General features: G+C 40.6%; 1 protein-coding gene across 3 annotated transcripts in view; it reads right to left on the bottom strand.

Moving 5' to 3' along the window:
* PTPRG (protein tyrosine phosphatase receptor type G) overlaps positions 1-16,850 on the bottom strand; it is a 656,388-nt gene that overhangs the window by 180,396 nt on the left and 459,142 nt on the right. For all 3 annotated transcript variants that reach the window (XM_059663089.1, XM_059663088.1, XM_059663090.1), the window contains exon 5: positions 7,409-7,504. In XM_059663089.1, coding sequence (XP_059519072.1) covers positions 7,409-7,504 — 96 coding nt within the window. The remainder of the gene's footprint in view (positions 1-7,408; positions 7,505-16,850) is intronic.

Below are 16,850 nucleotides of genomic sequence, written 5' to 3' on the forward strand. Positions count from 1 at the left end.
AAATGTGAGAAAGATGATATTCAAACAGCAGCAACTGGGAAGGAATAAATTAAGAATCATATTAGTTTATTGCAATTATCCTGAAAAGCAGTGTAAGAAGGAGGTTTTAACAACCTGTCACTACTCTCAGGCATCAATTCATATGCTTTCCAATTCAAAATACTTATTCGTTTTTCTGTGGTGGGTGTTGGGTAGATGAGTATAATTACTTTTTTCTTTCTTTCTTCCCTCCCTCCCTCCCTCTTTTTTCTTAATCCTCACCCAAGGATATTTTTTCCATTGATCTTTTTTTTTAAGGGAGAGTGTCAGAGAGAGAGAGAGGGAGAGGGAGAGAGAGAGAGAGAAACATCCATGTGAGAGCGACACATCAATTGGTTGCCTCCTCCATGACCCCTGACCAGGGCCAGGGATTGAGCCTGCAACCCAGGTATGTGCCCTTGACCAGGAATTGAACCCAAGACCCTTTGGTGTGTGTGCCAGTGCTCTAACCACTTAGAAACACTGGCCAAGGCCCTCCCTCCTTCTTATCTCTCTGTCCTTTCTTCCCTTCCTTCCTATGGAGTAGTGATCCTTGCCAAGAGGATCACTCAAAAGTAAAGTAATAAAAACAAAATAAAATAAATAGACCTATAGTAAGGATAGAATTAAATTATTCTTCATTAAAAGAAGAAAAAGATTCCTCAGGATGGTTAAAAAAATATCAACAAGATCAATTTAGGTCACCATGGGACAACCGATACTTTAATAGTGATGTTTTGCTATGTAAAAAAAGTGGAAGAAGTTGAAGATAAATAGAGAAAGGAGAGTCCAATTCTAAAATTTACAGATAGGAACTTCATACTCACAAAATAAAATATTTATCACTTTGAAATTATACACAAGATACAATTTTTGTATTAATTTATTGGCATTTCATCTTCTCCTACCTCCCAATGACAAAATAATGCTACTGTCAATGAAAGAATTCAAAAGCCAACTCAAAGTTTCTCATAAACTCTGAGGTCAGGCCACAAATCTGAGCCTGTATTTGTAATGTTCATGGAGAATGCTATAAAGAAGGTGCTTAATAAATATTGCAGAATGAGCAAATGAGTTAGCAAATGAGAACATGAATAAATAGATGAGAAAATATTACATTTTGTTTACTTAGAGAATCTGATAGAAAAAGGGGGGGAGGGGAGAAAAACATAGACATGTAAAGAATAGCAATACCAAGAAACATACATACATGTTTGCTGAAGCACACAGAAACTACTCCATTAACCTTCACAGACAGACCCTAGGAAGGAATTACTAGAGATAGAGGCGAGCTAGAAAAACAAATAGCAAAAATTCAGAGTCTCTCCAGCTGAGATAAAAGCATTTTGATAGAAAACTTTATTAAAACATCCAGAGACACAGACATACCCAGATAGTCTTGGCAATAAAGTCTCTGAATGCACTACTACTTTAAGATTTTTAAGGCTCTGTTGCTTTTTCACAACTACAAGCATAAAAGGAGATACATCCCTTTAATAGCATGTTAGACCCAATGGAGCCCATGTCAGAAAGTTACCGTCCTCAATAAATCAGCGGACCTATACTCTTCAGTTTAATGTCCTTCCTTGGCCATCTCAAGGGTCTTATACTTCTGATATAACCATCGTTTTTAGGTGATGCTGACATATCCACCTAGATATGCTTTTCTAAGATTCAAATCATTAATGTTATGGTAAGCATCCTGAGAAGTTCCCAATAACTCCGTCCTGAGGTGTAATTTAGGTGAAGATACTGATGTGAGGCCTAGGGAAAGGTTGGTGATGGGATACAAAGAGAAGAGAAACAAGACTCAGACTGCAAACCCCACAGCTCTTAGTGCCTACTTCTAACAGGCCATACATAGGTTGTCAAGTTGTTCCTTTGTAATCAAGACTACGGAATCTAAATATGTTTTCACAAAATTCAGTTCAGTATTTGCACAACAAAGCCCCAGAGTTAGCCTCCTGCAAGAGATGGAAAGTGAGGAGTAAGACCCAAGTCCTCAATGGTCTCACAGTACAAGGGCAAAAGGAGGCACGTAAAACTATAGGCTTAATGCCCAATGGCAGCTAAGAGAAACAGGGATTACAGGAAGGACAAATCACAGCTACCTTGGGGGTGGGGTGGGTAGAGGGAAGGTGAAACTCAGAGAGGTGGAGGGATGGCTTCCTGGCCAGCCCTGGATGGATGAGTCATCAGGAACTCCCCTTGCCTTCTCAGTGTCTATAAATAATCCCAGGTGCTGCCATTTCATTTAATTACGAAGCTGCTCCAGATGGAGGGAAATAATTAAGCAGTCGGCACCGACATGACATAAAGAATGTGGCAGCAACTTGTGAAACATTTCAGTTTTTAAGTTTGCTTTCAACTCTGAAATAAGGGCAGAAATGAACAGGGGGCCAATGACTGAGTTACGGACCTTGGGGAAGACCAAACGACTGCAGGCAGATTCTGGGTAGAAATTATTTAAAAAAAATAAATACTGGTGCAAAGGGGCTCAGCTCTCCCAGGAGAAGTAAAACTGTTAACATTGAATGAAGGAACCTTGGTAGAACTGTTGAGTCTTCAAAAGAAGTCTTTTCAGACAACCTTTAAATAAAACGGGATGCAATTTAGTTATTTCTGAAATGTACAAGAACAATGCCATTGAATGGGCCTCTGGATGCAGACATGACGAAAATATTATATCTTTGTGTCTGATGCTAATTTTTCAGGAGTGACTACACCCAAACAGGTCGAACAAGGAAGCTGCAAAGAATATCACAAAAAGTTTCTAAATGTAGGTGCTCTTAAAGGATCATGCATTTATAACTCCAAAGTTCAATGGAATCAGGAAATAGAACTAAAATTTTAGGTATTCAAAAGCCATAACATTAATGAGATGTTCCAAACCAAAATTCAAAGATGATTATGTACTTCTTGAAAAAACTACAATAATCAAAACCATAAGAAGTTTGGGGTTACCCAGCATCTATGAGCATCGGATTGAAAGTCAGAAAGATAGTTGCATGGTTCGAAGGCATTTCAGTTCTGGTGCGTAAATGAGGGAAATGTTCATGAGGAATGATGAAGAAAAGATCATAAAAAAGAAAAACAAATCAGAATCCAATTCAGAGAGTTATGATGGAAGATTCAAACTTAAAACACATATGCCTACTTACTAGTGAAAGGAAGGTCACTGAGAGTACTGGAACTCTCTGCTCCGTAATCTTACATCAGAGCTAATAAAATATTTCCAGTTATTTTCAAACTGAAGTACCCTTTACAAATTGTCTAATCATTCCACTGCTATATTTAGCTTTCCTGTAAACATTGTTTTCTTATTTTTTACTACCTTAAACCCAGGTAGAGTATTGTCAGAATAATAAAATATTTTAAAAGAGCATTTTAATGACTTTTGGTATTTTACATTTTTACAGGAATTCAAATCAGACTAATGGTCAAGAATACCGGAGATTCTACTTTAACAAACGGAAAATAATCATTTTAATTTTTGCCTTACATAACTTAGTTAAACAAGCATTTAATTACTTCTTCAGTGGATTAACAACAAATGTCTTCATCCCTTGCCAGTTTCTTAACATGATTAATTTGAAAATCCTTTAAAATCAAATGTTATCCTTACTTTCCACTATATCTTCCAGAGGGTTGCTGGTGCGAAGGTGTATATGAACTGGAAAACAAGGCGTTCTTTCTTCCAGACACACTACTAACACGAGTGGGAGAACTGTAATAAATATTCCACCCACCAGTGGCTATGAAGTGCATGCACCTTGTAGAGCTCTGTTGGCCCAAATGCACACAACCATACATGGCTGCCAAGGTTCGCTATCCTCCATACAGGGAGGTGGTCATTCCTTCCTTCACACCAAGCACTCAGAAAGACCTGGCTCACCTTTCAGCACTGACACTGACCTTCAACTCTGCCTGCAACTGAAAGATGTCCGCTACCACTCAGAGTTACTGGGGCCCAGCTTGGGATCCTGATCTGAAGGTCATGCTGACATGAAGGCATGAGGAAGACTGCGGCAATGGGAAAGCAAGGCCCCTTCAAAGTAGACCAACAGCCTCTACTCAGATTTTGATTGCTGCTATATCATCTGCATGTCATGTGTAAAACCTCCCATGTTTAACTAAAGAAAAGAATTGTAAATGCTATGTCTGTTCAGACATTACTCCTGTGAACCACAAGCGGCCTGCCTGCGGACAACCTCTACTCTAGGTCAACATATGGTTCGGTCAACTATGTGCCCCTTAGGCTTGTGTTTGTTTTGGTGTTTTGGAAACATGAAGTTCGTCCTATCTAATCATAGCACAGGCAGTGAGAGAGCTAAAATTACATGGAATAATGGGCACATGATGAGGAAGGAAAAAGAAACATATAATGAAAAAATGAATGTAAAAATTATTCTAATGTGAGTCAGTATCAAGGCTACAACATCTGCATGGGCTTAGCCTTGCCTAGGCATGAGCTCGGGCCACTGGCATCATGGCCCTCGGGATAACGAATAGGTGGGCGCATGGGCACCAAGTCAGAGCACAGCCTCGTCACAAGTGGGGAAGCTTCTCCACTCCCCCCTTTCTGGCCACAATCACGTGGGACTGTGGGGTCCTAGTGGGCAGGTGCTGACCCCACGTATTTTATCTAATGGCGCTCCTGGTAGTATTCCTGGCTCTGAATCAGCGCTGAAGGGATGGTAAAGACTCCTTCAATGCCAACAGGTGTGATGCCAGGTTTGAACAGGGAAATATATACCAAGATTTAACTGACTATTTGAGGGAGAAATACCAAGCTTGCAAATTTAACATTCCTACGGAAAGACTCAAAATACAAAGATCTCACAGTATGGGATCTAACTGGACTGTGAAATTGAAATCACAAAAGTAAAGCTTCCCTTTCCATTGCATGTCACAGTCTGAACTCAGACGTACAAATGAATTGATGTACAACTGCCTTCCTAAGGGAAACGATGGGGGCAGCTCACCAGAGCAATGCTGTCCCATTCCAGGTTATCTGCCTGCTATTTTGGGTCTAGACGACAGGAAGCCAAAATTCAGAGAGGAACTTACTAGATAAAATGCATCTAAATTTCTTTGCATGTGAGCTAGTAGTCCTGCCCTAGGAATCCTTTAAAATTCAAATCCTGGATTTCCCACTGAGGTGTTTTGCGGTTTGTACACCAACGTGCTTTGACTGCCTGAGACTAATTGGTCTTATATTTAACAAGAGTTTACAGAATGAGAAAAATAAAACGCTTTGGGGTAGAGCATGCTGTGAACCAGCCCTGTTAGTGCTCCTAAAAACATTTGTAAAATGCATTTTCCCACAAGAAAGATGACCCAGGGCCTGACTGAGCTGGTCATGGTGGGCACGACAGGGGAGGAGGGGGTTAGATTTGAGGGCAGGGCTAGGGGAGTAGAGGTCCAACTACCTGAAAAGCACCATGCCAAGCAGACAGTATTAGAAAAGAAGGGATTAACCACATAGCTGGGAATTGTTTAGGAACGTTTCAAGTGACCCCAGGATTGTCAAAGGCAACCTAATCATGGCTTAGAAGCAGAAGGGGACCTGCCAGAACCCAAATGAGCTGCCAACAGGACAGGGTCCAGAACAGTCTTCTGTTCCTACAAAGAAGACTCGCACACCATGGGTCTCTATCCCATAGTCACAGATGGATGGACATGGACACATATCATTTGTCATGTCCCAGTGTTGACTATGTGCCAGGACCGATACTAGGGACTCTATGTAATGACTTCTACAATCTTGATTGTGTAGAAGTTGCCACCCCCACCTCACAGATAAGGATACTGAGGTTGGAAAGTTTAAATTACTAAGTCGCCATTATACAGATGTTAAGTAGAAGAGATGGGATTCAAAGCAAACAGTTTTTCCTCCAGTGAATAAACTCTTAAAACTCTACACTCTGCTACGGTTCATGAAAAGTACAGGAAAAAAGTATGTGGGGGAGAACAATGGGGACAATGGAGAGATCAGCCCAATGTACAATACAAAAGATGATTTCCAAAATATCTGTCGATTAACCACAATAAAACCAACACATTTTATAACATGACCCAGTACATAGTCCCTGCGTCGCTCTGGATATAAACAACTAAAGAAAAGTGTTACAAACATAATTAAGCTCACCTTGTGTGACATACTAATATTTTCTGATTTTTTTCTATTCTATGTCAGTACTTTTAAAACGCTGGTCAGGTCTCACGTACATGACTTCACAGCCCACCAGAAGGTCCGAACCCACAGTTGGAAAACAAGTACCATGAACCAGCTGATGACCACCAACCACTGTTCTTGTGTTTGATGTTTGAGTAGAATATTAGTTTTCCATTTTTTTACATATAGTCTCCTCCAATTTGTGCCTTTACTCAAAAGAAGGAAAGGGAGAGAGGGTAGTTAAGAGGGAGAGATAAGCAATGGAGAGAATTTTCCATCATTTTATTTTTATACGAAAAAGAGGAGTGAAATTACTGTAAACAAGAGCAGCTCCATCTTGATGACAAAGGAGCTTGCCCCAAAAGGCAGAGGTTAAAGGACCATGTGAGGGAAGGTGCTGATATCTTTGATGTTCCTTGGACTTGTCAGGAGGATATGATTAGTCACTGGTAAAGGAACACCGGTGTGTGGTCTCCGGCAAATTTTAAGACTGAAAGGCAAGTCACATACCTACTACTCAGGTTACCTTCCACACAATAAAGCACCCGGTCTCTCTAGGCTACTTGGTCAATATTAATTTCATTTGACATTAACAAGTCTCAACAACATTACCCGTGGAAGGATGAAGTTTGGCTCCTGGGAACAAAATCAATACAGGAGCCAGGAACGCTCATTAATGCAAATAGCCCACATTTAAAAAGAGAAAGAAATGATGGCAAATCATAAGCAGAGTATGATTTGGTCTCAATATGTACTTCAGTTGGGGATTTCTGGGAGCGAATGAAGAGGGGTCTCTTCAGAGAAGTGACTGATGCCATTTATTAATCTACTTGCACATAATGTCAAATTTTGAAGTTGTTCCAAAGAAAACCACTTTTTTTCCTTTACATCAGCCTCTTAATATGCTGAAGGAACCTGTTCAAAAACGCTTCCGCAGTGAAAGTAACTTAGATGATAAATGTGTTCTTCAATCTGTGTACCAGTCAAGTGGCAATAAAATCAGGATAATTCATGCAAAAATTTTCATTATGTTTCTAAACATACTTATTTACATTTTAAATCACACATTAGACAATATGAAATATCTTTCATTTAGACAGGTGTGAACTAGAAAACAGATGCGTTCGTTATACACAGAACAATTCGGTGAATTAAAAAAAAAAATACTCGAAGAACTCTCTGGATGAGGTACTGGGGCCACTGTTAACTTACTTGGAAAAATATGGCCATGGCTCCGATTATTCTGTTTTCAGAAATGGCAGTTTGAAAGCTGTCAAAGTCGTCTGGATTGTAAAAGAAAAGCTGCATCTGAAAAAGAATAATTAAAAGTATATTGGTAACATTTCCACACCTACGCTAAAGTAGAGAGATCAGTACAATGAATCCATTTCCCACTTACTAAGATTATTCATCTGTCCATATTTTTTCATTACAAAATTACTTTAGCAGACATCACCAAAACACACATCTTCTCACATAACGACAAAATAAAAACACCAGCACCTTCTTATTATCTGATGCTCATGTTATGGTGGAAGTTCCTGATTAAGAAGCAAATTTTTAATGGAGTTATACACGTTGAAGTAAAAAACTGAGCTTCAGTCCACATGTTAAAATTATAAATGCTCAGATGGGCACATCTGTATGAACACCACCCGTTCTAACGATGAGAATTTGAAGGGGTCGCTCAGTAACCTGGAGAAATAGCCTGAATTTCAGGGACTCCACAAAGGAATATAATGGTAATGATAATAATGATGCCTTCACAGTTTGGGAAAAGCCAGCTCATTCATTATTTCACTCAATCCATCTAACAATGCCTGTGAAGATAGAGCAGAAATTACTGCACTCGGGTATAAATGAGGAACTAGGGCTTCAGAAAGTTGATGTTATCTTGGCTAAGATTAAACATCAGGGGAAGAATGTAAAATCCAGATGCTCTCAGCCCAACCTTATATAATTTCTCTTACATTTGGCTAGGATTTCTTATTCAAAAAGCAGAATAGAGATAAATCAACTTAAATCATTATGAAATTTTAATGCTTGAACATTCTGATAATTCACACAATTCAGAGAACAAAAAGAGACCACAGAGTATTCTCCTGAGACCACATTTATGATAAAAGTAACATATCTGGGTTTCTATTCCAGTTTCCTCATTTACTTGCCTGTGAGACCTCAGGTAAGCAAGCTAATTTCTGAGCATCAGCTTCTTCATGTACAGAATCAAGTATTTACCCTTGGTAGGGTGGGTATGGGGACCAAACAAGTTAGCGTATGTAGCACCACGCCTAGACCTCATCAGTGCTCAACAAATCACTATCACCACCACCATCACCACACCACCAATCATTACCATCACCACTGCCACCATCACTACCATCACCATGACCACCACCACCACCACCACCACCACCACCACCATTATCATCACCTCTGCTACCACCATCACTACCACCACCACCACCACCACTACCACCACCATCACTACCACCACCAATATCATAACCACTGCTACCACCATCACTACCATCAGCATCACCACCACTACCACCACCATTAGCACCACTACCACTATCACTACCATCACCACCACCACCACCATCATCACTACCACCACCATTATCATAACCACTGCTATCACCATCACTACCATCAGCATTACCACCACTACCACCGCCATTAGCACCACCACCACTATCACTACCATCATCACCACCACCACCACCACCACCACCACCATTATCATAACCACTGCTACCACCATCACTACCATCAGCATCACCACCACTACCACCACCATTAGCACCACCACCACTATCACTACCATCATCACCACCACCACCACCACAATCACTACCATCACCATCACCACCACCATCATCATCGTCACTACTACCACCAACACATATTGTAAAGTTAATGATTGGTAGACATCTTAAAATTTCTAACAAGAATGTGATTCCACTGAATCTTACAGATTGACCCTGCTCCTTACAGTAAACCAAATCTCCTATATCATTAGATCTCTTCCATGACCTCTTTTCCCCATTTTTCCAAATGACATGATGCTATTTGCTGTAATAGACTAAAAAACCACAACCCAGATGGAGTTTGGAGAGTTTATACAGATTAATGATAAATTCCCAGTGGGGAAAACATAATCATAGAGACTAGCAGAAGTACAGGTCAAAGGTAAACAGAGTCCTGTCGACTGATTTAACCAAGATGTTAATTGAGTTCACCAATAAGAACAAGGTGACATTTCTTTTCTGAAGGGTGAAATCTGGTATCTAAATCAGGACACTGTCTAGAAGAACACAGGTACCCAAGTAAATGGTAGAAGAATGGGTAGATTCTTTTTGAGGATTTTCTTTCTTACAGTGAATTATTTTTCTCAGACTGCAAATTCCCACTGAGACTGCAGCTTCTTACAAATGTGTTGTATTTGGGTTTGGACAACTTTAGACATCATGAATTTATACTGAGAAAAATCCATTCAATGAGGTGCAGATTAAAACAGTTTAATGCTGGGTGAATTGCTTTGGGTACATGGCTACTATCCCAAGGAAGATACTCCACAGAATTATAGTCAGAAAATTACACTTCACTTTCCTTTTAAAACTCAGGCCCTCAAATTAAGTAAGTTCACAGAAGGTTCTCTTATTCTTTGGCATATGTGCCAGGGGGGCATTGTGTAATGCATCACCTGAATAGTGTCTGATACAAAATACTTTAAGTCTTCTTCAAGGGCACTTTCATTTACAACTGGGTGAGAAAATTCATTTTTAGAAAATGTTTTTGAGTCATGGCTCCACCCATCAGGATAATGCAATGTCTCATAAAAAGAATGGCAGCACAAGTTGGAAATATCAATTTTCCTGGCCAGTCCTCTCAAGTTGTAGTCTACTGAATTATGCTAACGTTTGAAGCTATCTTAAATAGGAGAGTAAATAAGTAGATGGAGTTTTGCTGAGTGAAATGGACTTTAAGTTATCTTAGTTTTATTCTTGATGAGACATATTTGAGAAAAGGCTAGAAACCTATTTTCCAAAAGTACCTTTGGAAGGAGTTGGGTGGCTACTAAATACCTTGAGTAGCCCATCAACATTCTGTGCCTGCTCTCAAGAGCCACACTCAGAGCATCCTCCAAAGTGTGTTCTTCCTAATGGTGTGAAAGTAAGTGACGCCCACTGCCCAGCAATCATCCTCCTGAAAAACCACGATGCACATAAGCTGAAAGGATGTGGAAAACGCAGCAATAAAGAGACCGATTAACTGTGGCACACACATATCTTTCACCCACTGCTACCAACTATTTACATTTTACTCCACTTGCGTCCTCTCTATCTCCCCACATGCAAGACATTTTCTGAGTAATTTCCTACTAGATGGGAGATAATATACCCCTTCACCTATAAATACTTAAGTGCATAATTTCTAAGCATACGGATGTTCTCTTAAATATTACTACAGTATAATTATAAAATTAGCAAATTTCACTTTGATGCAACACTATTATCTCATTTATAGTGCATTTTTCTGGCAAGTGCCCAAATAAGCCCATTGTGGGTCATTATATGGGTTCTTAGCCCAGGAATCCAATCTATGAACAAACTTTGCATTAGTTGTCATGTCTCTATACTGACCCCTCCACCCCCAACCTTCATCTGGAGCAGCCCCTTAGCCTTTCTTCACTCTGGTAGGGTGAAGTGTACAGGCCAGTTATCGTGCAGAATTGGGGCCTGTCTCGTGGTTTTTAGGACTAGATTACAGGGTACATTTTGGGGAGGTTACCACAGTAGTAATACTGTGTCTTCACAGCGCACCATGCCAGGAAGCACAGTAAATGGGTGTTGAACTTGATCACATGGTTAAGGTGATGTCTGCTAGGCTACTCTACTATAATATTATTAATTCTCCTTTTGTAATTAAAAAGTACTTTGTAGAAATATTTTGAATTACATAAATATCCTCTTCCTCAGCTAACCTTAACCTACCAGTTTTAGTATCCATTGATGATTTTCTCACTCTGCCATATTCCTATGTCCATTCATGGCATTCTTGTGTAAGAAATCGCCTTCCCGTCTCCAGTTTATTCACTCCTTCATTCATCTACATCAATAAGGAATCATTTATTTTTGTTTTTATTGTATCCAGCGGGTTATAATCTATCACTATCAGTATTGCTGATGCCCAAACTGTCTCAGATCTGCCCAATAGGAGACTTCAAACAGATTCCTCAGTCATACTGCCACGCTCCTACCATTTCCATTAGTTAAGACCTCCTCCTCAGCTCATTATGTATTTTCCCTGCTTTGGTCCTAAAACTGGTCATTTCTTGAGTGAACCCTGGTCCCTTTTAATGAGGAATGATATTTAAAGACCAAATATCACTAATTCAGTGCTTTCCAAATATTTTTGAGATTAGAATACTTCGGTTCTTCAAGAAAACTATATACCTGGAGGCTGTGCGAGTCTATTCCAAGCAGGACCCTTTTTGCAAGGAAAGAAAGTTGGATCAACTTTGTTTAATGGGTGTCCCTCATCAGGCACAGTGCTGTGGAATATGTAAATCTCCCATCAACACAAACAAACTGCATGAAGCTCCACTACAAAGGCACTGCAGACTGTTGTGTACCCGGCCACAATCAAGGGACCAGTTCTAATTAACCTTTGCAATACATGAGCAAGAATCACAGGCCTGGATACATCATTCATTTCTACCTTATGAAATGGCTGCGCTGGAAAAAACCCCAGGCATTTCTCCGGCCAGATCAAGGTGGCAGATAACGTAGAGTATAATATGGCCTAACCTGACTGGTGGAAAATCGAATTTACAGGGGGAAAAGCCCTACGACTGAGCAGGAAGTATGTGCTAAAATATAGATATGGAAAATGCCTAAACAAATGCTAACATTACCACGTAATGGGAAGGAGATAAAATGGGTACTGTGAGCATAGGGTTGCTGGCGGTCAATGTTTTATTGGTTTGGGTACTAATATGATGCAGAGTCATGACAAAAACGTCTGCTTAGCTTCCCCTTTCATCTGCCTTACCTGTAAAATAACTCTAGTTGTAATTTGATTTAAAAACCATGTATATCCCTGGTTTCCAATTTGTATCTCTCTCTGTAGTGAGCTGAATGAATAGAAAACAACAAATCTGCACACTGAAGTCTTCTATATTTTTATGAATGCTAGTTTTCAAACAGTTAGTGAGTTCCTACTGTATGCCAGGCACTGCACTATTATTCTTTAACACTCACTGAGGTGGGTACCACCACGATCCTCATTTTACAGCCAAAGGAGGCAAGCATTTCTAACTTTACAGGCTCATAAGGATAGAGCAGTGGTTCCCAAACTTATGTGGCCTACCGCCCCCTTTCCAGAAGAAAATATTACTCAGCACCCCCTGGAAATTAATTTTTTAAAAATTTTAATAGCAATTAAACAGAAAGATATATGTATTAATGTTTCTACCTTTTTCGTAAAATATAGTAAAGAAAGGTGTAAATTAGAAACATTTAAGTTTGAAATTATGAAACTATTTATTGAACTCAGAACAGAAAGGTAATACAAAAAAAGTTAAAACAGATTGTGAAACCTAATCTCCCCAACCCTAGTTGATCAAGACCTTCATCACTGTGCTTCCTTCCAAAAGGCAAACTTTTACTTACTGTGTACTATGGATAGGGCGCTATGATAGATAAAGACACAACTGCTCTTGGGAAGACCAAAATATCAATAATACGACAAGGTTAACTTTTCCCCCTTGAATGCCAAAGCTGAGTCATAGACAAATGCATCCGAAAAAAGCATCAGACAAAAATGGCTCATGGTCAAGTAAAGCATATATTAAGTGAATACTAAAATATTAATGGCAATGGGCAAGAGGGGACATTTCATTGAAGGTGGACTTCCTGTTCTTACATATCATCAGCTCTCAGATCTCTGTGACAATGGTGGCAAAAGGAACTATCCCAACACAATGGACAATCCAACAGGACCTTCTTTTGTGATTTAGAAGATGCTACATTTTCATTTCCTCTAAGAAAACCACCGTATACTTCTTCACATGCACCCCCATCCCCCCCACATACATGGCCCAAGAAAAACTCATGATGAAGTAAGTAAGGAAACAGCAATCTACTGATAACTCACCAGACATTTTCTGGGATACTCTTGGGCACCTGAAATAAGAGTGAAAGAACCCACAGGAAAATAACAGATGAGATGTGAACAGGAGGAAGTGAAGATGGTAACGGAAAAGGTTATCACATAGGAGGCAGTAGATAAGAGAAGGAAGGGGTGAGATGTATTTTTCTAATCACACTGGCACTCACCTGCAGAAGGCCAGTTGGGCACGTGGAGGTGGACGAGAAACAGTTGCCTAAGAATGAATATGTGTCGCGAAGGCACAGTGGAAATCCAACCCAGTTAATGACTTGCAGGTTCCACTGCTGGGAGATTTGTACAGGATACAGCCAGATGAAGGTTTTGGTAAGTGTTATTAATATTATTTGAGTTTTGGATCGCGCTATACCTTTACTGCTATTGACCAGATCACATACTTAACGCCACCTGTTCTAATTATTTAATTCTGCCATTGCCATCAGACAGGAAGATCAATGCAGGCAGGACATCTATCTGCCTAGTTCAAGGCTGGTCTTGAACAGTGATGCTCATTATAAACACTCGTCACTTATATTTAAGTCAATAAAATGAATGGGGGCTCTGAGTGACTGGAAGCAAGGACTGGCAAACGATAAAGCCCAAACACTATACCAGTAATGAGGTTCTTGCTACCTCTAGGAATACAGAGCAAGGTGAGCAGCAAGGATAGATCAGAATATTAAGAGAACAGGTGGATTTAAAGAGAAAATGCTCATATATGCCAAAGTCACTGTGAAATGGCTAAATGGCCCCAGGTGTGGTTATGCTAAACACAGGTTATATTACTTTCTCTTTAATCTGCAGGCAATTCAAATAATTTCCTATCCAAGCAACTCCAGCCTGAAATTTTAATGCTCCAATAACAGAAAATCTTTTGATTTATATTATGGAGGAAAAGGATAAGAACACACTCTATATACTATATAAAAACATATAGCACAATTTAGAATTATAATACTGGTACTCTGAATACTTTTTACTCCCAGTTTTCTATTTACAAGATCATTATTATACTTTTACCCCGATGAGGGTTAGCTTGATAGTTAATTTTGTGTCAACTTGGCTAGGCTATGGTGCCCAGCTGTTTAGTCAAGCATTATTCTAGATGTTTGAATAGATGTTGTAAAGGTTATTTGTCAAGGTTATTTCTGCAACACAGAAGTTCTCCCTGAGTTTCCAGCCTTTGGACTTACGACTGCAATAGAAACCAAACCCTTGCTAGAATTCTCAGCAACATTGCAAATTTCATTCTTGCCCACCTTCACAAATGAGTGAGCTGATCCCTTACAATCCCAATCTCTCTTTCTCGTTCTCTCCTATCCCACACGAGATATACAGCTCTCAGCACCAGCCTCCTATAGATCTATATAATAACTATATGTCTATAACCCTGACTAGTACACTCCCAATGTCATGCTGATTTGAAGCAAACATACCCAGATAGAGGCAGATGTGTCTGTGTACCACAATATAAAACCATTCTGCATCCAGTTACTTTTTGAGCTTCTTTGAGCTCTATCCTTCTTACTCACTTCTTCTAACAGGCTTCCCCCTAGAGAATGGAGCCCCTGTTACAACCCACTTCACCCTCTTGTGACTTCTGGAAATGTCCATGAAGTTGGTGGCCTACGTGGCTGGGTGATGTTAAATGCAGATCAAGCAACGTGGGCTACAGCAGGAGACCTGGTTTGTCCACTGAAGACACTGCAGATCTCCAGGGCTCAGTGTCCTCTTCTGTAAATAGAAGTAATGCTTACCTCATGGCATCGCTGCAATAAAGGTTCACTACTCACATGCACTGGAGAAGTAAGAACCAACTAAACAGCTCTCCCTTTTTATTATTACGTATCTTTGCTACTTTCTTCATGACCAGAAGAGAGATGTAAATTAAGATGAAAGCAAATTGTTTCACGGGCCAGCCAACACCCCAGTGAATCATGCCACAGGTGTAGCCAAGAAGCCTGTGTGTGGGCTCCACGCAGAATTCACTGGAAGAATCTTTTGAGAAGAATCGCCGGTATTCAGCACTTGTGCAAGCAAGGTAGCACTGAGATGAACGTGCTGAAATGTTTGCTTATACAAAAAATCTCAGGAATCACAGAGCGCACTATTCCTTCATTATTTCCCCCCTTTCAATTCACCTAAACCAGTGATGGCGAACCTATGACACGTGTGTCAGAGATGACACGCGAACTCATTTTTTTGGTTGATTTTTCTTTGTTAAATGGCATTTAAATATATAAAATAAATATCAAAAATATACATCTTTGTTTTACTATGGTTGCAAATATCAAAAAATTTCTATATGTGACACAAAACCAGGAACTCCTGCAGCCAGCAGCCCACACAGTGGTCACCCCTGGGGGGCAGTACTGGAAGTGGGTTCTGGGGCGGCCAGTAAGTGCTCTTTCTCGATCTGGGGCCTGACTGCAAGAGTATGAAAATTCGTTCAGTTGTACACTCAATATGTGTGAATTTCCCTCTTTGCATATTACACTTTAATAATAAATAAAACTGGTGAAATAGCTGCGCTTTAAAACCGGGTCTCCTGAGAATAGGGCAGGGCTGTCTGCTTCTGGTCCCTGCACCATCGGATGCCATGGAGGCCACTCGGAACCACAGGGCAGGGTCTGAGAACCGATCTGTTGGCGCACACAAAGGGGGCCGCATCTGGTGTGGGGATCTCGCTGGCCCAGGACCCGGCAATAATCACGGACCAAGCCCTGCTTCTTCCAGTCGGTACCTCCAGGCAGACACTCCAGGCAGACACTGCAAATGCGGCCAGGAGACAGCCTCCTCCACGAAACATCCCAGGAGGGCTGCGTCCCAACCTTACCACACTTTTATGCATTAATTCCTTCCATCCTTACCATCAAGTTTTGGGGGTTGTTACTAGCCTTTTCCTCATTGTTTACAAAAGGAAGTTAAGGCTGAGATTACTAGGTCTTGTCTCAGAAGTAATAAAGCTGGGACTCAACTCGGGCATCTGACTGCAGAGCCCACACATTTAAAATCCTCTCCGCACAGCATCCTGCCCAGAATTCCCACGGGCCATGGGAACTACCTATCCATTCTCTCTAGGCCTTAGTGCAGGGCTTTCCGACCCGAGAGTTCTCAACCCAGGACAATTTGGACACCGGGGGGCATTTGTCAATGTCTGGAGACATTTTTGGTTATCATAACTGGGCAGGAGATGCCACTGGTATCTAGTGGGTAGAGGTCAGGGAGACAGCTAAACACCCTACAGTGCACAGGACAGACCCTCTCCCCGCAAACAATTATCCTGTCCAAACTGTCTATAGTGCTGAGGTGTAGAAACCTTGCCTACACCCTCTGTCACATGAAATCTAGCCGATGGGTATGGCAAAGCACTTCGTTTTTCTCTCTCATTCTCGCTTCTGAGCTTTAAGGGGACAGGTATGAAGCTGTGATCGGGGCCCAAAGACTGGGAGTGCAGTCTGCTCCCTCCCATAAAACA

The sequence above is a fragment of the Myotis daubentonii genome, chromosome 14, assembly GCF_963259705.1.
Source record: "Myotis daubentonii chromosome 14, mMyoDau2.1, whole genome shotgun sequence".
NCBI classification, from domain to species: Eukaryota; Metazoa; Chordata; class Mammalia; order Chiroptera; family Vespertilionidae; genus Myotis; species Myotis daubentonii.